At 43.9% G+C, this 25,241-nt stretch overlaps 2 protein-coding genes across 6 annotated transcripts in view; one reads left to right on the top strand and one right to left on the bottom strand.

The window, feature by feature from the left end:
• The window catches only part of exd1 (exonuclease 3'-5' domain containing 1), a 124,801-nt gene extending 113,900 nt beyond the window's left edge, over positions 1 to 10,901 (bottom strand). For 2 of the 4 annotated variants that reach the window (XM_059952882.1, XM_059952900.1), the window contains exon 1: positions 10,404 to 10,900. In XM_059952882.1, coding sequence (XP_059808865.1) covers positions 10,404 to 10,527 — 124 coding nt within the window. In that variant the 5' untranslated portion in view covers positions 10,528 to 10,900. Of the gene's footprint in view, positions 1 to 10,403 lie in introns of all 4 variants that reach the window. The other 2 variants (XM_059952892.1, XM_059952910.1) reach the window with 2 other exon arrangements.
• Positions 10,902 to 11,052: 151 nt separating this feature from the next.
• The window catches only part of ino80 (INO80 complex ATPase subunit), a 232,643-nt gene continuing 218,454 nt past the window's right edge, over positions 11,053 to 25,241 (top strand). For both annotated transcript variants that reach the window (XM_059952871.1, XM_059952861.1), the window contains exon 1: positions 11,053 to 11,253. The gene's annotated coding sequence lies outside the window, so the exon portion shown is untranslated. The remainder of the gene's footprint in view (positions 11,254 to 25,241) is intronic.

The raw sequence follows: 25,241 nt of genomic DNA, 5'->3' as shown, positions 1-25,241 counted from the left end.
CCATGTCTTCACCATCCCCTCTGACCTTCTCCTCTCCGAGGCAGAGTGTTCTGTACTTAGCAAGGGCCTCACTTTTGACCCCCTCCATCCACACCTCAGTGAGTTCCGTGCCAGGCACGATGCTGAACTCTTCTTCCATCGCCTACGTTTCCGAGCCTACTACTTTAACAAGGATTCCCCTCCCCCATTGATGACCCCCTTCTCCCGTCTTCAACCCTCCTCTTCCTCCTGGACACCCCATCAGGCCTTCCACCTGCACTCGTTCTTTCCATCTCCAACTGTCGCCGAGACATCAACCGTCTCAACTTCACAACTCCTCTCTCCTGTTCCAACCTCATTCCCTCTGAATGCATTGCCCTCCAGTCTCTCTGCACTAATCCTAACCTCACCATCAAACCCGCAGACAAAGGTGGTGCCGTAGTAGTCTGGCAGACGGACTGCTACCTCACTGAGGCCAAACGGCAGCTCTCTGACACCTCTTACTTATCCCTGGAACAGGACCCCCACCAAAAAACATCAAACCATTGTCTCCCATACCATCACTGCCCTTATCAGCTCCGGAGACCTTCCACCCTCAGCCAAAAAACTCAATTCCCACGCCCCATGCTGCTCGGTTTTACCTCCTCCCCAAGATCCACAAACCTGACTGTCCTGGTAGGCCCATAGTTTCAGCGGGCTCCGGCCCCACCAAACTTGTATCTGCCTACCTGGACTCCATTTTGTCACCCATAGTTCAGTCGCTCCCCACCTGCATCCAGGATACATCCCATGCCCACCACCTCTTCAATAACTTCTAGTTCCCTGGTCCTAACCGCTTCATTTTCACCAAGGATGTCCAATCCTTATACACTTCCATTCCCCATCAAGAAGGCCTCAAAGCCCTCTGCTACTTTCTTGATAATAGACCTCACCAGTTCCCCATCACCACCACATTCCTCTGGTTGGTGGAACTGGTACTCATACTTAATAGCTTCTCTTTTGGCTCTTCTCACTTTCTTCAGACCAAGGGTGTAGCTATGGGCACTTGCATGGGCCCTAGCTATGCCTGTCTCTTCATGGGTTATGCGGAACAGTCTATGCTCCGAATCTATACTGGTACTGCTCCCCAACTTTTCCTTCGCTACATTGGCTCTTAAAAACCCTTAAAAAATCTCATTTGAAAAATGAGTATAATTAAACTAAATCAATTTTTTTAATCTGCTGAGCGGTTATTTGTGTAAAGCCCTCCTACAGTTGTGATACAGCACAAATCTAATTTCAAGCTTATATCCTTGGCATGCAAAGTTTCTACTCCGAATCCCACCTACCTTAAGATAGGAGTCAGTATTCTGATAATCACTATAAAGCATTTTGTATTTATCACATTTTGCTTTGTGACTATTTTCACTCACAATATTGTAACTTTACTTTCATAATTCCTAGTGGATATTACATATATTATATATTTTTCATAAACAGAACATTTGCCAAAATATGCCACTTATAATCCCCCTCATTTAATTTGGTTCATTTTCTCCACAGCTGACAAAACTAAAACTGGTTTTGATGATGATACAAGACACAGTATATGCTGTGATTTGATTATTTTCGCCCAAGGATTTTCAGGTAGAGCACAGTGGTCATTCATTCCCTTTATATTATTTTGGAATTGGAATCAAAGTGTGGAAAATATGAAGTGTAACTTTAGGTCTGGCAAAAAATCTGCTGAGAACATATGAAACAAACAGTTTCAGACAATTGCCATAAAAGCTGAAAATTCTGAGATTCAGCAGAACTGTGGAGACACAAATAGCATTAATATTTTAAAGTCAATGACCTTTCAAAGGAACTGGGAAAAAGCAGAAACAGTATGGTTTTAAGTTGCAGATCGGGGAGAGTGGAAAACAAAGGGCATATCTGTGATAAAGTGGAGACCAGGACCTTTCAGGCTCTCTCCACCCTCTCCCCACTTAAATTTAAAACAAAACTGTTCTCTCAGTTTTCAAGTTATGGAATCAAAATGCTAACACTATTTCGCTCTCCAGATGTTGAAAGACAACATTTTCTGCTTCTATACCCCAGTTTCAGATTTTTATTTAAAACAGGATTGAATTAGAATAGGTAGAGATAAATAGCAAAAAAAGGAACTTCATGAAACAGTGCATTTCGCTCTGCTTCATCACCTTACTTTTCTAGCATCTCTCATGACCCCTCTCTATTTCATTCTCTCTTCCTATCTCATCAAACTACTCTTCTTACTCTTGACTTCTCTCTGAATAGCATTGTAAAGATAATTCAGGCCACTGTCCTTCTTGACGCATCTGCAGCCTTTAACTTTGTTGACTACACCATTCTCTTCCAATGCTTCACCACTGTTTGCCAAGATCTAGTTGAATTTATGGATAAATAGAATCACCAGTTATTTATTTTCTCCCTGGTTCTGAACCTACATTTATCATCCTTGTCCCCCCAATTTTCTCATCTGCACGATGCTCCACATCTTCAGGAACACAGTGCTGTTTGCATCCGTAAACCCAGTTGTCTCGGCACCTCACCTGTCGATCCCAAAGTAATCAAACAACGAATCTGCCTTCTTTGGACATCACAAACTAGACACAGGCACTGATTCCTCTTCTGCTCCTTGCAACTTACTTATTTGGTGATACCGTGTGGAATTAGCCATGGTGCCTAGCAACCCACCTATTTAACCCCATCTTAGTCATGGGACAACATATAATGACCAATTAACCTACTAACCAGTAGGCCTTTGAATTGCAGGAGAAAACTGGAGCACCAGGAGGAAAAGTCACTTGGCTACAGGGAGAACATACAAACTCCTTCGAGATGGCATCGTAATTGAACTCTGATGCCCTGAGGTGCAATAGCATCACATTAACTGCCACGCTACTGTAGCACCCCTGTATAACTGTACAAAACTGATCAAAATCTTTAATTACAGCATTGCCCTGTATTTTTAAAATTTAAAACAGCTGTGCAGAATAACCATTGCTTGGAGCACGAATTTTTTTACTACACAGCCCGAAAGCTGCCGACAAAAGTAAATTTCAGCTGTGTGGTGACAAAGGCTATGTGCGCAAGAGCATTTCAGTTAGCACGCGGCGGCGCACTCATACAACCTCGAGGAAAGTGTCTTTGAACCTTGGTAAAACATTGATCCCAGATGATGTTCAGAGCGCCTAATCGTCATCCTTAAAACCATTAAATTCACCTCGATAGGATTGCCCAGTTTCAATCATTAACTCAGTAACTGTTCTGTTCATAACCTGGAAGATACCTGACGTTGTGCTTACTGACCAACTCTAGCTTCCAGTTTTAAAACTCTTGTGGTGGCTCGCCCACACGGCAGGCGGACCGGCTCCAGCAGTCGCGGGCGAGTCTGCAGCCAGCAGCAACTGAGGGGGCTCTGAGTGCAGGGCAGACCTCGGCCTGGAAGCCGACCTCACTTCTGCCCCGCAGAGCAGGGAATGCTGGGAGCAGGTACTTAAGTGCGCGTGGATTTGAAACAGTAAGCAGTTCAACCAGACCCTGCTCGATTCAGTGTGTTGCTTTCACTCGTTGCGTATCAGCTCAACCACATTGGTGACACCCACGGTCCAACAGCATTTGGACCCAGGATGAACGACTCGGCCCTGCAGAATGCAGTTTCCGTTAAACTGCCAACCTTGTGCACCACTCAACCCCTGGTCTGGTCCAGGTCAGGCAAATTGTCTCAGATGCCAGCAGGTATTACTACGTGCTGGGCGCCCTTGCCCAGGAGACAGAGGGCTGCGTTATCGACTTTCTGCATCAGCCCCAGCAACAGACAGGTCCAAGGCACTCAAGGCCCTGTTAATCTGCACATTTGGCCTCTCCCGCCGCAAATGGGCTGCGCGTTTACTGCATATGGATGGCCTGGGGGACTGTGCGCCATCAGCCCCGTTGAGCAACGTGCCAGCACTGGCAGACGGCCATAAGCCTTGCCTCCTTTTTGAACAGATCTTCTTGGAGCAAATGCCAGAAGACATCCGCATCCTGCTAGCAAATGAAGACTTCGGTGACCGGTGCAGGGTGGCTGCCTGCGTGGACGTGCTTTGGCGCACCAAACAAAATGGCAGAACCACCACTGAAATTAGTGCTGTGGCACGGCCAAAAGCCCAGCCCTCCCACACCCCAGCAGCGGAGCACGTAACACCCACACCAAGGGACGGCACCGCTTCTGAGTCTTGGTGTTTTTATCATCAAAGATGGGGTTCTGGGGCCTGCCGCTGCTGACCATCATTCTCGTTTCAGGGAAAACGCCAGGACCAGCTGTTGCTGATGGCTATGGCAGCTGGACACTGTGATAGCCTCCTCTACATTTGGGACAAACACTCCAGGCGTAGATTCCTGGTGGACACGGGGGCGGGTAGCACCATCCACACCTACGGCACCAGACCCATCCCCTTCCAGTTCAGTTCCAGCTGTTTTACATGGACATTTACGCTGGCTGCAGTATCACAGCCATTGTTAGGTACGGTCTTCCTCCTCGTACACTGTCTGCTCATGGATTTGAAGGGACAATGACTGGTCGCTGCAAAGATGTTCCAGACTTTCTCCCTTGGTGAGGCCAGGTTACCGGCCCCACACCTGGACTCCATCACGTATTCCAACAATGAGTTCGCCAGATTGTTATTGGAATTCCCATCTATCATCACGCTGCAGCTTTCCTCAACAGCCCCCAAGCATGGCGTGATGCACCACATCCCCAGGCAGGGACCTCCCTTTCATGCCCAGGCCTGCAGGCTACTACCTGACAAGCTCCACCTCGCGAAAGAGGAATTCAAGAAAATGGAGATGGGATTGTGCGGCGTTCCGACGGCCCATGGGCCTCCCCACTCCATATGGTGCCCAAGTCCACGGGAGGGTGGAGACCGTGCGGTGACTAGAGGAGGCTGAACAACGCCACCACGTCCGATCACTATCTGGTCCTGGACACATCCAGGACTTTATGGCCAACCTGCACAGGGCGCGCTGTAGCGTTCTCGCTCGGGTGTAATGAAACGCCGAATGAAACACCGAGATAAACCACAGTCAATGAAACAAGGTCGCAGTAAGATTAACCATTTACTGTTCACTCTTCACATTAACATATGGTGAAAACTGTTGATAAAACAATACAAGATTGATACAGTATTTGTTCCCTTCAGGATATCACATTTCCATTGTAAATACTTGTAAAAGTAACTATAACTACATTACATTAAAGTGCAGTATACAGGCAGAATTTACCTACGCCATTGGCTACTTTAAATACACTTCAATGCAAACTATCCGAAACTCTTTAACTAACGAAAACATAAACATTATCGACCGTCGTTACTTTTAACATGATCGGCGTTAACGTTTTAATTCAACATATCGATTAGCTATTAACTTACAGCATTGCTCTCACTGTGATTTCTAATGCTTGCAAAACAACTTCTGCTCGGGTCTGCCTCGTGGTGAGCCCCCGCCCTCACGTCGATCTCAAACCGGTATTTTCCCACAAGACGCGGAGAAACCGGATGTGATGTCATCACACGCCAATATATTTTACAGGCAATGACTATACTTTAAACATTTCTAATTCTAACTAGAAAATACTAACAAATGAATTACTAAGCGAAAATATTATAAACTAAATAATTGCCATAAAGGCAACACATGTGCATCTTTTCAAAGATTGACCTAGTTTGAGGGTATCATCAGATCCCAGTCCACCCGGACGATGTACCCAAGATGGCCCTCATTACCCCCTTTGGCCTGTTCGAGTTCCTCAGGATGCTGTTTGGGCTCAAAAACGTGGCGCAGACATTCCAGCGCCTGATGGATGTAGTAGGGACTTTCTGTTCATCTACCTGGATGACATACTTATCGCCAGCTGCTCCTGCCAGGAAAACCTAGCACATTTACGCCTGCTCTGCCGCCGCCTAAGTGACTACAGCCTGGCTATCAACCCCACCAAGTGCCAGTTCAGCCTACCCGCCATCAACTTCTTGGGACACCGGATCAACTGCCATGGAGCTGTGCCCCTGCCAGCAAAAGTTGAAGCCATCTGCCGATACGCCAGACCCAGCACTGTTAAAGGCCTACAGAAATTTGTTGGGATGGTTAACTTTTACCACTGCTTCCTGCCCTCAGCGGCCAGATCATGCGGCCCCTTTTCAGCTTGATGTCCGGCAAAGTCAAAGAGGTCACCTGGACAGAGGAGACGATGGTGGCTTTCAAACAAGTCAAGAACATGCTAGCAAACGCCATGCTCCTGGTCCACACCCGGGTCGACGTCCCCACTGCCCTCACTGTGGATGCCTCCGACGCGGCAGTTGGCGGCGAGCTCGAGCAGCTCATCGAAGGCCAGTGGAAGCCGCTCACTTTTTCTAGCCGGCACCTACGACCCCCGGAATTTAAGTACAGCGCTTTCGACAGGGAGCTGCTGGCCCTGTACCTTGCCATCCGGCACTTCAGGTATTTCCTGGAAGGGAGGGAGTTCACAGTCTTCACAGACCACAAGCTCCTCACTTTCGCGTTTGCCAAAGTGTTGGACTCGTGGTCAGGCCACCAGCAACGCCACCTGTCATACATCTCGGAGTTTACCACTACGATCAAGCACATCTCTGGGAAGAACAACGTGGTAGCGGACACACTGTCACGCACGTCTGTCCAGTCAGTGCACTCTCTGTCTCCAGGGGTGGATTATGTGGCGTTAGCAAAGGCGCAATGACTGGACAGCGAGATGCTGGCGTACTGAACCGCAGTCTCAGGACTCCGCCTCGAAGACATACCCATTGGGCCCGAAGGTAATGAGCTCCTTGCAATGTGTCTGCCGGGCAACCGCGGCCCATTGTCCCAACCGCTTGGAGGCGCCGTGTTTTCGACGCCTTGCACGGTTTAGCCCACCCTTCCATCCGGGCGACCATCTGGCTGATCGCAGTCAGGTTTGTGTGGCACGGCCTACGCAAGCAGGTCGGGCACTGGGCCAGGACACGTACGCACTGTCAAACCTCCAAAATCCAGCGGCATGTGAGGGCCCCACCACAACCCTTCTAGCCGGCACATAGAAGGTTTGAACATGTCCAGGTGGACATCGTCAGCCCACTCGCTGACACGGCCATGGAGACATGCTCCAGAGCCCTGATTACCATGTGGGTGGCATGGTTTGGACTTCCAGCCCACGTCACTTCAGACAGGGGTGTGCAGTTCACATCAGCTTTGTGGTCTGCACTGGCACAACTCCTGGGAACCCAGCTCCACCAAACAACTGCTTACCCCCCGCAGTCCAACGGCCTGGTAGAACGTTTCCACAGGCACTTGAAGTCAGCCCTGATGGCACGCCTCTGACGGCCAGACTGGGTTGACGAACTCCCCTGGGTGCTGCTTGGTATCCACACGGCATTCGAGGAGGACCTGGCCGCATTATCAGCCGAACTTGCTTACGGTGCCCCGCTCACAGTTCCCGGTGAGTTTGTGCCAGCACCCCGTGGCCAGGAGGACACACCTATGACGGTCCTAACTAAACTCCGGAAGCAGCTTGGAACACTTGCCCCAGTCCCGACGTCCCCTCATGGAACAACACCCTCTTTTGAGTCCAAGGACCTACAACAGAGCAAGTATGTTTTTGTTCGCTGAGGCGCACACAGACCACCCCTGCAGCGACCATACGAAGGACCTTACAAGGTGGTGCGCCATATTGGGACGAACTGCGTTCTCGACATCGGCGGTCCTGAAGAGACTTTTGCCATTTACCGTCTCAAACTGGCGCATCTAGACCTTGAAAGCCCGGTTGCATTGTTCAATTGAAATTGTTAACCTGCTCAGTTGAGGAAAAAAACACCAGAGACACGAAATTACCTCTGAAGTGGTTTTTATTCAGAGAGGAGTTCGCAGCCCCACGCACTTTGGGTGTAAGGTAGCCAACTCCCAATTTGTCGGTTTACAAAGGTCATACTTATACCCAAAAGCGGGGTACTACATTCGCAAATATGGTTACCGATTCAAACTCATTGATTGGCTATTGCATAGTTAAGCACGTGAAATACTCGGAATGAGCATAGACGCAAGCGAAGTACTTGGAATAAGTACAGACGCAAGCAAGTGGCCATCTCAAACCGGTGTATCTAGACCTTGAAAGCCCGGTTGCGTTGCCACCCCCACGACGACAAGGCCGGCCACCTAAAAGAACTGAGTGTGCAGGCTGTGGACTCTGCACCTCCTGGCGCAGGTTCTGGGGGGGGGGGGGGGTCATGTGGCGGCTCGCCCACATGGCAGGCAAACCGGCTCCAGCAGTCACTGGTGAGTCTGCAGCTAGTGGCAACCAAGAGGGCTCTGAGTGTGGGGCAGACCTCGGCCTGGAAGCCGATGTCACTTCCGCCTCGCAAAGAGCGAGGGATGCTGGGAGCGGGCTCTTAAGCGTACGCGGATCAAAACAGTAAACAGATCAACCAGACCCTGCTCGGCTCAGTGTGTTGCTTTCACTCGTTACGCATCAGCATGACCACACTCTTTAATTTCAAATTAACTTACGGTTTCCAACTCCTTCCCTTGATCTCCTCTTGCCCCAAAACAGAAATGAGCGCTTTAATTTAGACCTTTTGGGTTTTTAAATTGCTCCTCCACTGGCAGCTGGACCTTCACAGTGACACAGCTGAGAGTGCTTAATTTCAGCCCCCCCAAGTCCTTAGCTCCACTAATACTTCTCATGGCATCTAGTTATTTAGTCAGTCTCTTAGTCAACTGCACCTGTACATTATGTGGCTCAATGTCACTTTTTACCCAAAGAACAAATGAGGAGGAGTTGGATATCACTGACCATTTGATAAGCTCTACCATTTGGTATGATAATTGCATGCACAGCACCACTTCCCAGTACCAGTTCCATGATATCCAAGTCTACTGACTTTCATCTTCAGGAGATCAGCAACTGAGCCTTCAGTCTTTAACAGCAAAGAATTCCAAAGATTCACCACCCTCTGAAGAAATTTCTCCCCCTAACTCTAAATATTCAATTATTCATTTTGGGACACCCATCCCTGGCTTCAATCACCACAACCTGGGCAAAGGGTGGTGCAGCTAGTAGAGCTAGTGTCATACCTTGTTTGATCCTGACCTCAGGAACTTGGACTTTGCACACTCTACTTGGGAATTTTGTCTAGATGCTGCAGTTTCCTCCCACATATCAAAGATGGGCTGCTGTAAATTTTACTTGCCAACACAGAAAGGACCGAGTCTGGAGAATTTTGGAGCTATGCAACACAACAACTGGCCTTTGGGTCCATCAAGTCCATACGAAACATAAAACATCCACCTTTACTCTTCTCATTGTTCTGAACTTGGTCTGTGGTTTTTATATCCAGGTGATTCAAGTTCCCCTCCAAGAGGGCCACAACTCTGCTGTAGTTTGGAGGCTTGAGTGCTTCAATGACCCAGAGAGCTACGTTGGCTGCAGTCAGGGCCTTGTGCTTTGGCTCTTGGTAGGGTCACCAGTGGCAAACAGCTCAAAGAGTAGAGGACAGACTAAGAGTGGTCCACCAGTCCTTCAGGGCCAACAACCCCAACTGGTAAAACAAAATGGAATGAAGATTCCTTCTGCATCTGAGTAGAACAGTAGTCCTGGATCTCCTCTCAGGACTTGCATGACTGATGATTCTGAAAATTGAGAGGAACCTACTGACATGATGAAGGAAGTCCTGAACACTACAAAAGATGGAGGACCCTCACTGCAATCTTGTTGAGAGCCACACTTTCATATGGTACATCTGAGCTGATAGAGGTTGTGGAGCTGCAGCAAATTTCAAACACAGAGCTCTGTCTGTTGCCAAAGCATTGTGTCCTTGCAACATCCTGTATTATCCAATTAAAGTTTCTAGTCTGTATAACTCGTGCTAGCCAAAACCCCTCATTAAAGTGATAATACAGCAAACAATAATGGTAGACGGATGAGCCACTAATCATTTCTTTATCTTGCTAATGGGGGGGGGGAATGGGGGGTTGAGATCTGCTTTCACTTACCTGTTTACTCATACATATAAACACTTCTTCATTGTACCTCAGAATTCCACATGTGTACACACAATGGTATCATGCCAAAATATTTACTACCTGAAAGTCAGATATCAAGCTTTATTAAATAAAAACACTTTCTGATTGGTGAAGTGTTGCTACCCTGAACCGACAGGGGTCTGGAAGTGAGGATCCTGATGCACAAGGAGCCACTGACATCCAAAGGACTGGAGCTTTGAGGGGATGATGGTATTCTGTGCACTGATCCCTGCCAATATTCACGTGAAGTATCTTTGGGCACTTTCCACAAAGGAAAGTGACTACCCCACGCCCCACCACCACGGCCACATATTCAGTCGTGTACTGCCACACATCTCCAACTCCAGAGGCTGCTCGCATGGCGTTCTCACCTTGATCCAAAATGATGCAATTCGTGGCAGTATCCACTTGCTGCATACGCCCCGAATAAGTCCCACACATGAGAGTGATTCTGACCCGCTTGCCGAATAGGCCCCGAAGCCAGGCGGCATCCATCGCGTCGCCGCCGAGCGCTCAGTTCCCTCCACAAAGCACGTGCTGCCGCGCCGCGCCGCGCCTGAAGGACCGCCCCTTTCCCTCAATGATTGACAGGCAGTCCCATTTTCTTTCGAAAATTTCCGACCGTTACCAGAGAGAACTGCGAGAGGATATCGCGAGAGGATAAACCCCTCCTTTCTGCTATCTTTGGCACTCCGCCCCTCCTTTCCCGGAGCCGCACGAGGAACAAAAACCGCCCGCCTAATTGGTTGATCCTTGAGCCTGCTGTGCAACGTCACACGGACTTCGGCATTTTCCGTCGTTTTAGGCATGAGAGTTGATGATCGACTCGATCGATGACCTCTCTTCCACTTTCTTCGAATTCACCCTTTTCCCGATCGAAATTTTCAGAAATAACCCACCCTAAAGGAAGAGGGGATCAACATTCCTCACAGCTATGTACCAAAGTTGGGACAGAGGAAGCGTGCGGTCTGTGTTCCCGACAAGTTGTCAGGAACGAAGCGGGTTGGCGCTCGGCTGCTTCGGCCTGGGTGGGCTGGAAGTAGAACCGCAATGGCGGTCGTCGGCGGCGGCGGCGCTCGGAGGGACTCAGGCAGAGCGGCTGCGAAACCGGCCGCCCCGCTCCCTCTGTCAGACATCGCAACCTCTGCCTCGCCAAAGCAAGCGCCATCTTGGCTGGGCGAGCGGAGCGGCGCGGCGAGGCAGACGCAGGGGCGAGCCGAGGTGAGCGGCTGTGTGTGAGTGAGTGAATGTGTACGCGGCGGGGGGAGGAGGCGGGCGGCCCGCCGAGCGGGCGTTTGTGCCGATTATTTGGTGGGGAATGGCTCGGCGTCTAGAGAGGACTTTACCCCCCCCCCCTCGTGTGATAGATCCGGTGGAGGAAGGAAAGGAAGGAATAAAGTCCAAGGCGGTTCCGACGTTTCAGCTCGTCTCTCCCTCTGGCACATTCGCATTGGCCACCCCCCCCTTTCCCCCCAAGTCGGCTCCTCTCTGCGAGAGGATCGGGGCCGTTTAAAGGGCCAGGCACCCTCCCTCCCCAACCCACACCCCCTCCCCCTCGCTACACGCAGCGCCTTCTCTTCCTCCTCGGGCCTAGTCGGCCTCTCAAACTTTATTTCCCCCGCTTGCCTTCGCTTTCCAAACACATTGCCCAGGTGCGAGCCTCAATTGCCGGCTCCCAGCAACTTTTTCTCCCTCTTTCTCTTTTCGCGTGCTCACTTTCCAAACATTTTAATGTGCGTTAATGGAAGGGGAGGGTTGTTCATTTAATTTTTGGGGTGGCTGCAGTGGTTTATTTAAAACATTATTTTTTTATTAGAACATTTCTACTTTGAAATTATAACCTGTTACCAGTAACTGACATCAAGGTTTTTTGATTCACGTGACTTTCTTTTTCCTCATTTATATTAAGCTTAAACTCGAGGCAGAAATTACTGAAAAAAATACACCGTTACCGATTATTAGTTACAAGAATGATATTTTAGGCCTTGCCAAGAGCATCGCAAGTCATTTTGACGAACCAAATTTTACTTAAGTTAATTCTTTGGACAAATGTTGGATTCTTAAACTAACAGAATGAGGTCATTTATAATGATTAAAGTGAAGAATTTTAAAGATTTGATGGTGTAATCAACTTGTTAAATCAAGATTTACTGTAACTGACAGTTCTGTGGATGTTCTGTAAGACTTTTAGAAACCACTGTTTTGGAATACACTGTTTTCACTTTTTGATTCCTGTGTCTTGAGATTGTCCTATGCGCTGCAAATGGTGCTAACTTTTGTTTTTGATGGGTTGTTAGCTCTTAAGTGTTATTGAGTATATTTGTTCTCAAATTATTTGCTATTAATATAATTTCCACCAGAATCTCTTCTGACCTAAATCATCATTTTAAGGGTGCAGCAATCAATATCAATTGAAGTGCTCTTGGAGCAATAACCTAGGAACAATATATTTAAATTGTTTTTTCCAATGGGTGCCACTACCTAGCATTTGTAGATGATGGAATCTTGCTGTCATGATATGAAGGTGTGCACTGTATGCTAGTAAAATTTTTGTGTCTTGGCATGATGTGGTCGACCTTTGTGATGGATGTTATAATGGAGAGCTCCTAAGTCATTTAAAATTGTTACTTTGGACTTATGCAGTGCATTTTGTACAGTCAGTTATTTGCCTTTCAGTGACAAGCTGTGCAGTTATATGAGAGATTTAATCAAAAGGCAGTATTTCCTTGGCATGGCTCATTTTCATTTAATTGAAGACCAGAGCCTGTTTATTAGTTGAATAGCTGAAATGAGAATAAAACGGGGTGTTCAAACTCAATTTTTAAATGTATTTTCAACATATCCATATTATAGACTGGTCAGAGAAAGGGACAAGGGAAAATAAGAATGATCAGATTAAAGTACCACTAAGCTAAGAGACTTGGTGAGGCTGTCATCATTCAGTATGGTAAATTTGATGAGCCAGAATACTAAATAATTTAGAAAAATGACGGTTAAATACAGTGAGTAATTCAATTTGACAACTTAGCTCAATCCCATCAATACTATCAGTAATTCAGGACTGAATCTGTGTAAAACTTGATAATGTTGCACACTAAATTCTTAAGTATAATTTTAACATAAAAGCTAAGTTATGATGGCTTCATAAAGAATCTATTACTTTTGGGGTTTTATATTTAAACAAGGAATAATTTGATTTGTCATACTTGGTTTAAACATCAGAAATTGGTTGTTTCTGCCCCCAAGATTATATCTTGGAAATATCAATTTGATTCTGTTACAGATATCCTAATTTCGATCCTTTATGTCTTTTATTGTGCTGAGAATTTTCCTATCTGCCTTCCCAAATTCATCCCCCAGGATCTGTGAAATCCAAAATGTCATGGATTTTGCAAATATCCAGTGACACAATATTGATGTGCTCTCTTCAAATCTCTTTGCAATTCTGTATCTTCTAATTCATCAATCTCCATTCATCACTTGTCTTCAGTACTTGGTCCTCCTAACTTTCTTCAAAAGTGGGAGCCTTATTGCTCTATTTCATTCTTGGCTGTTCTGCAAAAGTCAGATTTTTTTCTGAATATAGTGTGGCGCAGTTTCAAGTCGTTGTAAGTGGCATGCTCAGGTTGCCTGATTAATAGTTTGAGGACTCATAAGCAACCAGGGTCTTCAGTTCTTCACCACATCACAAGTTATTTATTTTACAAATTTGATTGTTAATTATTAAGCATTCTATTTTGATTTACATTTGAAGTACTTTTTGGATTCTTCACAGATGTTTGCAGTTTCATAAATTTTTCTCTATCTTCACTTTGCTGGTTCATTGTATTTATTACCTTGAGGATTCCAATTAAGCCAGTGTTTTTGACATGAGTGACATTGTTGCACCTGTTAGGGCTGCTTCTTTGTCGTCCGAGTATCCTGGGTTCAACCCTGACGTGTTGTCTTTTTGGAGATTGTCCATTTTCTCAGTGTTCACAAGTTTACCCTGGATGTCCTTCTTTACTGCCATGTGCAGACCTGCAACTGTTAGGTTAATTGATTTCTGTAAGTAAAAGCATATTGTGCAGATGAGTTGAGGGGAATGTTCGGAGGGGACAATAATATGAGACTCCTGTAAAGTTGATGTAAATGGGTACTTGAAGGTCAGCATGAACTTGGTGGGAAGATGAGCCTGTTTCTGTGCTGTATGTCTGTCTTGCCCAAGCAACTATCTTTCATGATTGAATCTGTATAATTTGGCTGTTTTATTGTATAGGCTATCACTGAAATATATGTTGCAATTGTATAAATCAATGGTTAGAAACGAGGATCAGGTTTGTGGCTGGGGTAGGAGCTGGCGTTAGAGGTTGGGAATGTGTAGCCAGGCTCTGGACCTGGTAACTAGGTGAGGGGCTTGGATGGAGCTGGTGGCTTTGAACATTTTTGTTTGAGAATCAGAATGGTTTAATATCACTGGCATATCTCATGAAATGTATTGTTTTGCAGTAGCAGTACATTTTAATACATAATAACAAAAACTAAATTAAACAACAAATATATAGTGCAAAATGAGAGCAAACGAAAGGAAAAAAAAGAGGTAGCATACATAGGTTCATTGACCATTCAGAAATCTGATGGTGGTGGGGCAGAAGCTGTTCCTAAAATATTGAGTGCATGTCTTCAGGCTCCTGTACTTTCTCGATAGTACAATGAGAAGAAAACGATGGGGTGGTCCTTCATGATAGATGTTGCCTTTTTGAGATAGCGCTTTTGGGGATGTCTTTGATGCAGAGTCCAATCATGGAACTGGCTGAGTTTACAACTTCCTGCAGCTTTTTTCCAATCCTGTGCAGTAGTCTTTCCTTACTAGATGGTGATGCAACCAGTTAGAATGCTCTCCATGGTATATTTATAGAAATTTGCAAGCATCTTTGGTGATGTACCAAATCTCCTCAAACTCTTAATGAAATGTAGCTGCTGTTGTGCCTTCTTTGTAATTGTATTGACATGTGGGCCCAGGAAAGATCTTCGGAGATGTTAACAGCAAGGAAATTGAAATTACTCACCTCTCCATTGCTGATCGTATAATAAGGACTGGTGTGCATTCCCTTGACTTCCTCTTCCTGAAGTCCACAGTCAGTTCTTTGGTCTTACTGATGTTGAGTGCAAGGTTGTTATTTTGCCACCATTCAACCAGCTGACTCATCTACACCTCCTCGTCACCATCTGAAATTTTGCCAACATTAGTGTCATGGACAAATGCACATGTCTGTGAGAGAGCATGTGTTCACACATTGTGCGGCACTTGCATGTATACCTTCCTGTTTGGTCATGTATGTTCAGTAGAGCCTGGTCTCCAGTCTCCATGATCTTGCTCAATGAAGTCTGTATAGTCTGTGTAACAGCTATCCTTCAGGGAACTTTCACTCTACGTATCTGAAATCTGGGACCAGAAGTGTCAGTACACTCAAGGATAATCCTGATGACAACAGGTATAAACCCCGCTGTGCTCTCACAGCGTGGGAACTTGGTCAGATTCACACAGCATGGAAATAGACCCTTGTGCCCAAATGGCCCTTGCTAATCAAGATGCCCATCTGAGCTTTTAACTTATTTATCCATGTTTGGCCCATATACCTTTTAACTTTTCCTATTCAGGTAGATGTCCAATTGTTTTTTAAAATGTTGGGAATGTTTCTACCTCAACTATCTATGCCCCTCATGATTTTAAGCAGCCTCCATTAGATTACATCTTAATTTTCTACACTCCAATGAATAAAGTTACAACTTTCTCAATTGCTTTTTCTGTAACATGGTCCCTTGAGACCTGGCAACATCCTCACATATTTCTGTACTCTTTTCGCATTAATATTGCCATATACTGCTCTAAAGATTCACTTTCATGTGAGCATTCACAGTAAATACAAAGAAACAGTGGAATCGATTTGGGGGGGGTGGGGAGGTGCGTACTGCACACACTGCCAAACAAGTAACCAATGTGCAAAAGACACCAAATTGCGCAGATCTTAAAAAGAAAAAAAAATCAGAATAAATATTGGGAAAATGTGTTGGAAGAGCTCATGAAAGTGAGTCCATAGGTTGTGGAATCAGTTCATTGTTGGGGTGAGTGAAGTTACCTACTCTGGCTCAGAAGCCTGATCGTTGAGGGCTAATAATTGTTCCTGAACCTGTTGGTGTGAGTCCTGGGGCTCCTGTACCTTCCTGAAAGCAGCAGCGAGAAAAGAGCATGGTGTAGATGTTGGGGAACTTAATGATAGATGCTGCTTTCCTGTGACAGTGCTCTTGTAGATCTTTTGGTTGGTGGGGAAAGCTTTACTTGTGACAGACTGGGCCGTATCAACTGCTTTTTGTCTTTTCTGTTCATGATTATTGGTCTTTCCATGCCAGTCCATGATGTACCTAGTGCAGATGGCAGATGGCCTTCATACCATGCTTTTGACAATTGCATCCTCCAAATCTTCATTTTCATTGTAACATTTAAGATGATTACCGATAACTTCAAAGTAGTGTAATTGTTTCATTTTCACTCCTGGCTGTTTCTGAATTGTGTTAAGCTTATTTCTCACCAAGTATCAGTGACAAAAATCTCTGCTTTTTGTACATGCGCCTGCACACACATAGGCACATACACAACTGACACTATTTAAACCTGTTCACTTGAAGCATGGTGTAGTATCCAATGGCCATATGATGCTGTTTAGAAATTGTTTGGCTACAAACCCTTGTCTGTTGGTGAATCGGGGCAGTTGCTTATTTGGGACAACACTTGAACAAAGACTAATCAAGAAAATATCTGAGATTCCCTTTTTTTTTGAGATCCTATGGTGCCTAATTAGTGCTAAGACATGATAGTAAGTGAGAAATACATAGTAAGACAATTTGAACTGTTCCTCTCATTGTGGTTTCAAGCATTCAAGCTTTGTTTCAGAAGTATAGAAGCAGGCTCTTCAGGTCCATGCAGATACTATTTAAAGTGTCTACTCCCATTGACCTGCACCTGAACTGTAGCCCTCTATACTCCTACCATCCATGTACCTATCGCAACTACTTTAAAAATGTTGTAATCGATCTCGCATGTACCACTTTTTCTGGCAGCTCGTTCCATACTCTTCTTGAGTGAAGAAGTTTCTCCTTGTGTTCCCCTTAAACTTTTCACCTTTTACCCTTCTCCCATGACCTGTAGTTGCAGTCTCTCCGTATGACAGTGGGAAAAGCCTATCTATACCCATCATGAGTTTTTATACCTCTATCAAATCTCCCGTCAGTCTTCTGTATTCCGTGGAATAAAGCCCAACCTGTTCAATCTTGCCTTAAGCTCAGGACCTCCAGTCCTAGCAACATCCTTGTAAATTTTCTCTACTCTTTCAATCTTATTTGCATCTTTCTTGTAGGTAGGTGACCAAAACTGCATATAATACTCCAAATTAGGCCTCAACTATGTCTTATACAACTTCAACATAATGTCCCCTCTCCTGTACTCAGTACATTGATTTATGAAGGTCAATATGCCAAAAGCTTTCATTGCTACCCTATCTACCCTTGATGCTACTTTCAGTGAATTAGGGACCTGTATTCCCAGATCCCTTTGTTTTACCATACTCGTCAGTGCCCTCTTGTTCACTGTGTAATACTTACCCTGGTTGGTTCTACTAAAGTGCAACATTTTGCAACTGTTTGCATTAAATACCATTTACCTAGCTGGTCCAGGTCCTGCTGCAAGCTCTGATAGTCTTCCTTGCTGTCCAGTCGGTGTCATCTGCAAACTTTCTGATCCAGTTAACCACATTATCATCCAGCTCATTGATTATAGATGACAAACAACAATGAACCCAGCATACAGCCCTATGGCACTCCACCAGTCACTCCAGTCAGAGAGAAAACCATCTACTAGCACTCTTTGGCTTCTCCCCCAAAGCCGATGTTTAATCCAATTTACTACCTCATCTTGAATGCCAAGCGACTGAACCTTGATCAACTTCCTGGCAGGACTCTGTCAAAGGCCTTGCTAAAGTCCATGTGGACGGTATTCACTACCTTGCCTTCATCAACTTTCCTAGTAACTTCTTTGGAAAAACTCTGATTAGTTAGACATGACCTACATACACAAAGCCATGCTGACTGACCCTTATCAGTCCACGTCTATGTAAACTTTCATATATCCAGTCCCTTAGAATACCTACCAATAACTTTCCCGATACTGATGTTAGGCTCACCAACCTATAATTTCTTGGTTTATTTTTAAGAACCTTTCTTAAACAGTAGAACAGCATTAGCTATCCTCCAATCCTCCAGTACCTCAACAGTCACTAAGGATTTAAATATCTCTACTAGGGTCCCTGCAATTTCTGTACTTGTTTTCCACAGGGTTCAAGGTTGCTTTACCCACCCTAATTTATCTCAAGACAGCATGCAGCTCCTCCTCTTTAATCTGTATAGTGTCCATGACCTTGATGCTGCTTTGCTTCACTTCTACAGATTTATTTTCCTGAGAAAATACAGAAAATACAAAAAATACAAAAAAAAACCTCCCCCATCTCTTTTGGTTCCATCCATTGATGGATCCATTCTCATTTTCCAGAAGACCAATTTTGTCACTTGCAGTTCTATTGCACTTAACATATCTTCACCTTGTCTTTGAAAGTAATGGCACTATGATCACTAGATGCAAAGTGTTCCCCTACACAGACTTCTGTCACCTACCCTGTTTTATTCCCTACTAGGAGATCACTGTCTCATTGAGATTTCTACGTACTGATTTAGGAAGCCTTCCTGAACATATTTGACCAGCTATCCTATTTAGTTGTTTTACGCTATAGGAGTCCCAGTCAATATGTGGAAAGTTAAAATCATATAGCATCACAACCTTGTGTTTCTTGCAACAGTCTGTGATCTCTCTACAATTTGTTCTGCTAAATCCCACAAACTATTGGGAGGTCTATAATATAGCCCCATTAACGTGGTCATATCTTGCTTATTCCTCAGTTCCACCCATTAAGCATCACTAGACAAGTTTTCCAATCTGTCCTGACTGAGCACTGCTGTGATATTTTCCCTGACTCTTAAAGCAATCCCTTCCCTTTTAATCCCTTTTAATTCTGTTGCATCTAAAACAACAGAACCCAGGAATGTTCTGCCCCCCCCCCTATAAACAAGTCTCATTAAAGGCTACAAATCATAATTCCAGATGTTGATCCATGCCCTGAGCTCATCTGGCTTTCATACAATACTTCTTGCTTTGAAATATACACAGCTTGGGACATTAGTCCCAACATGCTCAACCTATTGATTCCTGACTTTGTCTCAGGTCTTAATAAATCTTTGTCCACAACCTCTCCACTTTCTGTTCTAGCATTCTGGTTCCCATCCTCCTGCAACTCTAGATTCCACTGTGCAGCACTAGCAAACCTTCCCACTAGGATATTAATCCCTTTCCATTTTGGGTATAGTCTTTCTTGTATAGGTCCCACCTTCCCTGAAACAGAGCCCAATGATCCAAAAATCTGACAGATTCTCTTCCTCACCAACTCCTTAGCCACATGTTGAATGGTATGATCTTCCTAATTCTGGCCTCACCAGTATGTGGCACGGGTAGCAATCCTGAGATCACAACCCTGGAAGTCTTGCCCTTTAACTTAGCACCTAACTCCCTGAACTCACTTTACAGAAATTTGTCATTCTTTCTACCAATGTCATTAGTACCTACATGGACCACGATCTTTGGCTGCCCACCCTTAAGAATGCTGAGAACTTGATCCGAGTTGTACCAGAACCTGGCACCTGGAAGGAAAACAATAAATATACTAGAGTGGTGGGTTGGGGAAGAAAAATCTGCCTACAACTTTTATGCTTTCTCTCACTGAAGCCTCACCTTGAAGTTTTGAAGAGCTAAAGCCTCAAATTCCCCACTCTTAATAGTGTGTGTTGAGCTTTTTCCACGAAATGGCTAATTGGAGCAGTCATTTAAATGTACTGAACCCGATGTGTTCCAATTAACCAGAATCTACTGAGTGTATGTGTATGCACAGTACTGACAAACTGTCAGGTACACGTAAATCTAAAGCGGAATCTGCTTGCACTTCTCAGGATTGATGATTATTTATTCTGATCAGATCACCAACTCCATTTGCAGAAATGTAGCCCCAAACCTGCAGGTAACTTCTGAGTTTCACTGTTGGCTGCAGGCACTCATCCATGTAGCGTCTCCAGCTCTTCTATGGACTCCTGTTTGAGCTAGAATTTTCTAATTTTGACCCATCAGACCAGAATACTTGCTGCCATTGTTCAGCACCCCCCGTCTCTTGACTCTGTTTCCACCTAAAAGGAATGGCTGTTTGGCAGCAACTCTTCCATGAAGACCACTTCTGACAAAACTTCTCTAGACTGTAGAGGGATATACTTGGGTTCCAGTGGTTTATGTGAGTTCAGGGCTGATAGCAGTGCTGGACCTCTTCTGATTTAGAAGGGATGTCAGGGTCTCTCATGTGCTGCACAGTTTCCGTGGCCTTTCACTGTTTCTTGTCCTTCACTTTGCCTGTGTCTTTGTGTTTCTTCAGAGGAACCTGGATAGCACATCTTGAAACATCTGTCTGCCATGAAATTTTTGCCTAGAAGAGACCTTGCTGATGCAGGATTACCACCTTGTGTCTTGTTGTTATGTTCACTCTTTGTTTAATCATAAACTTATTATTTGAAAAGTGCTTTTTTAGCTAATGTTACTTTATTTAAAAAACTGTAAAAAAAAATCCTCAACATTTAATTTTTTGAAAAATGCATGTTTGGAGATCTTAAAATTGGGTCTTTTCTGCGACACTAATGCAGAAGGAAAAAAAAATCAACAACATTTATATAAAAAAATATAGGGTGCCTAAGATTTTGCACATTACTGTGTTTTTTGAGTATATAGGTGTGTGCACGTCTGCATGTGTGTCTGCGCTCGTGTATGTATATATACAGTAGATTCTGGTTAATTTGAATACATCAGGACCAGTTAATTGGCCACCCATATTAATAAAATTTTCATTGATATAAAGTATTTAAAAACTGTATAAATTATGTATTCAAATGAAATACAGAACAAATTAGAACACTGCCAATTTTGGTACCCTACAACAAAACTTTAATTTATAATGGTTACCAGTGGAGGAATTCATTGAGTGTACATTGGCATTGTAATCAATTGGTGGATTGTTCATTCTTAGACCCCAGACTTAAAGCATTGAGGTTTAATGTTTTTCCCAATAACCAACAATTTCTTTATCAGTTCCTGATGTACTTTCACAGCATGACACAATTATGTGATCCATTACTTTCTTTGAACCTGATCATTTTGAAGGTTTGTGGCAAAGGGAACAGTCTGGTGTGGCATGAATTTTTAAAAAAAGCCTGTTTCATCAGCATCGTAGATATCATCTGCGCAAAATCTTTGAAGCAAGTCTGGGAGTGTTATACTTTAATATTTTTCTGCACTTGCAGTATCAGCACTGTCTTTCTCGCCATGTGCTTTCTTGAATTTAATGTGGCATTCACATTTCCATCAAGGCATCTGGGCATCTGTTGCTTTAAAATCTTCATGATAAAGATTCTTTGCTAGGTCTTCTAACTTGCTTTTTCACATTGGACCACTGACACACACAGCTCGTTCAGTTACAGTGGAAACAACTGATTGAGGGCCTCTTCAACAATCCTTAAATTTGTGCTTTCGTTTTTGGAATATTCCCTGTTGTTCTTTACATAATGTCTGTTCTTGCAGTTTATCTTGCTGATCTACAGTGTCTTGTAAATGTATTCCACCCTTAACCCTTTGTTTACATAAATGAGTATTACAGCTATCGATTTAGTTTCATTTAACTAAGAGTGTTTACTTGTGGATCACATGCTCCTTTTTTCATGTTGAAACCCCCCCCCCCCAAAAAACAGGGAAAATTGTAAAGCATAAGCAACTAAAAATTCAAAAAATGAAATTTCAACAGTTCAAAAGTATTCATCCCCTTTTACTCAGTACTTAGTTGAACGCCTCTCTCAGTTATTACAGCCACTGGTCTGTTTGACTAAGTTTCTATCAGTTGTGCAATGTGATGGAGCAAGATTTTCCCATTCCTCCTTGCAAAATTGTTCAATCTGTGCTAGGTTAGCAGGGGAGTGGCAGTGGATAACAATCTTGAGGTTTTGCCAGAGATATTCAATTGAGTTACCACCATACTTTACAGTAGGTATGGTGTTACCTGGCTGATGTGCAGAATCAGATTTATGCTACAGTTATTGCTTTGTGTTGAGACCAAAAAATTTCACTTCAGTCACATCTGACAATAAGACCTTTCCCAGATTTGTGTTTCTCTATTTCCCTAACTTGTTTTGAATGATCTTTTGTCTTCATTTTGGTTTGGCTTTTTGGACCTTACAGAAAGGGGTATTTATTCTTATGAATTCATTGAAAGCAGGTGATCCTCCATTTTTTTTACATCAACAACAAATTGGGTGACTTTGTAAATTATTATACAGTATTGTACCTGAAAAAAGTAATTACAAAGGGGGTGAATCATTTCTTGGTGTCTCAATTTTGGCTTTTAGTTTTTAGTAAATTGATAGGTTTTGGAACTTTTCTGTTGACTTAACATGATACACAGTGTTTTACAGATTAGCTCAAAAACATCCTACTGTAATATTTTTTTAAGGCCAGAAGATTAGACAGTAAAATGTGAAAATAGTTGTCGGGGCTGAATACTTTTTTTAGGCACTGTATCAAGCATGCAGTTGTGGATTTTGGCACTCCAGTTATCTTTGTCTGTTGATGATTAGTGTGTTAGGTGGATGTCTTTCAAGTTGGTCAGGTGGGGTAATTTTGTTTTGGCCAGTGTCAATTCTTTTTCATGGTAAGGGTCTCAAATAATTTTTTAAAGTCAAAATACAGAACAAAATTATCAAAAATTGCTGATTTTTGAATTGACGTCCAGTGGTCCAAATGGGTATCATAATACAAGAACATGTAACTGACGTTGCTGGTCGCTTTAAGCGCTGTGTAGTGTCTAAATTCCACTTAAGTCTCCTGTCCCAATTAAGCGGAACTGTGTCCCAAATAAGTGAAGGGAATGCTGGCTATTTCCTTAATTAGTTTTTGTTCTTTAACATGTTGTCCTAAATAATCAGCTGCCCCAGTTAACTGTTAGTTTCCGGTTAATTGGGACACATCAGGACCAGTACATTTTGACCCAATTAGGTGGCTGCCCAAATTAGCCCAAGATTCATGGAAATAGTTAACATATAAAAAAGAGAAATTACTGTCTAACTGAATAACAAATTGTGTATTTAAATGAAATACAGAACAAATTTGAAAACTCAATATTACTACAGTACAATAAAACTGTGCCACTATGGCGTTCTTTTGACTGTAAATAAAAACAGTACAATTGCCTCGTGCAGATAGTGGACTGCCTTCAAACAGTGCCTTCAACAATTACATCCTCCAACTGTTCATTATAATTGCAACATGCAAGATGATTGCAGATGTCTTAATTCTTCATAGTTCCTAACTTGTTAGTGAACTCTTGCCTTTTTTGGCATCTCCAAGCCTGAATGTTTGAAACTGGAGTGAGTAACTCACAATTTTGTGTGACTCCACAAAATCTTGGTCTTCCCCAACCAGAAACCATGAGATCAGCAATCTGCTAAGGGCCAGATCAGTGGCATTCAAGTCCAGCGACCAAGAGGTCCAGCTGTGATCTGAAAGTCATCTCATTTGCGAAGTGGCGATCTTGTACCTATCTTGAATCAATGAAGTATGCTTGACAGGTGTGGCAGGGCTTATAAAGCAACATGGGTGACAACAAGGCTTCACTCCCAGATGAGCTCTATGCCTTCTATGCTCACTATGGCCGTCAAAACATGGCGAAACACTCGTGAATTTCCACAGCCACCAATGACTTCAGTCTCTGAGGCTGAAGTGAGAGTATTCATCAGGATCGTAAATCCATGGAAAGCATCTGGCCCTGTCAGAGTGCTGAAGACCTGTGCTGATCAACTGGCTGGAGTGTTCACTGAGATTTTCAGCTCTGGCTTTGGCAGTCTGAGGTACCCACCTGCTTCAAGCAGTCCAATTATATCGGTGCCTAAGAAGAAATGATAACCTGCCTCAATGACTAAGGTCCAGAAGCTCTTAAATCTACACTGATGAAGTGCTTTGAGTGGTTGGTAATGAAACATGTTAAATCTGGCCTGAGAAGCAACTCGTATCCACTCTGATTTGACTACTGACACAACAGGTCCACACCAGTTGCCATTTCATTGGCTCTTCACTCAACCCTGGAACACCTGGACAACAAAGATGCATACATCAGGATGCTTGTTATCGCTTCACAGCTCGGCATTCAATACTACCATCCCTTCAAAACTAGTTAGTAAGCTTCAAGACCTTGGCCTCTATCTCTTTGTGTAGTCGAATCCCCTATTTCCTTTCTTGCAGACTCCAGTCAGTTCGGATTGGCAACAGCATCTCTGCAATCTTCATCCGCATAAGTGCACTACAAGGCTGTGTGCTTAGCCCCCTACTCTACTAGTTTTACAATTATGCCTGTGAAGCTAAGCACAGGTCTAATGCAATATTTAAGTTTGCTGATGACATCATTGTTGGTGGAGTCAAAGGAAATGATGAATCAGCATTCAGGAGGGGGAATCAAAAATGTGGTTGAGTGGAATCACAACAACATCCTCTTACTTGATGTCAGCAAGACTAAAAAGCTGATTATTGACTTCAGGAGGAAGAAACTGGGGGTCTAGGAACCTGTTGTGATTGTGGGATCAGAAGTGGAGAGGGTCAGCAACCCTCTAATTTGTAATGACCATGTGCGCAAAACTCTTGTGCAAATTTTTTGCCCATTGACAACGTACACTTTGAATATATTTTTCAATAAAAATAGTATAAATAATCCAATTCTAAAATCTGCAGACAAATCATCGCATACTCCACATTGTCAACACCGTCTGCATCAGAAACTGGAAAAGGAAATGTGATTGTGTGCGAGTAGCAGAAGATGTGTGCACATGCACACCTTAGAGGGAACGTTGATCAACAACTTTATTCCTCAGTGTTATCACTTTGGAGGATCTCTCTTGGGCCCCAGCATGCAAGTACAATTACAAAAAAAGTACAGCAGAGCCTCTACTTTTAGAATTTGTGAAGATTCTGCATGCCATCTAAGACTTTGATGAACTTG

This window comes from Hypanus sabinus, chromosome 2 (genome assembly GCF_030144855.1).
Source record: "Hypanus sabinus isolate sHypSab1 chromosome 2, sHypSab1.hap1, whole genome shotgun sequence".
Lineage (NCBI taxonomy): Eukaryota > Metazoa > Chordata > Chondrichthyes > Myliobatiformes > Dasyatidae > Hypanus > Hypanus sabinus.
Note: the sequence above shows the minus strand (reverse complement) of the source record. Positions and strands in the feature narration are given on the sequence as shown.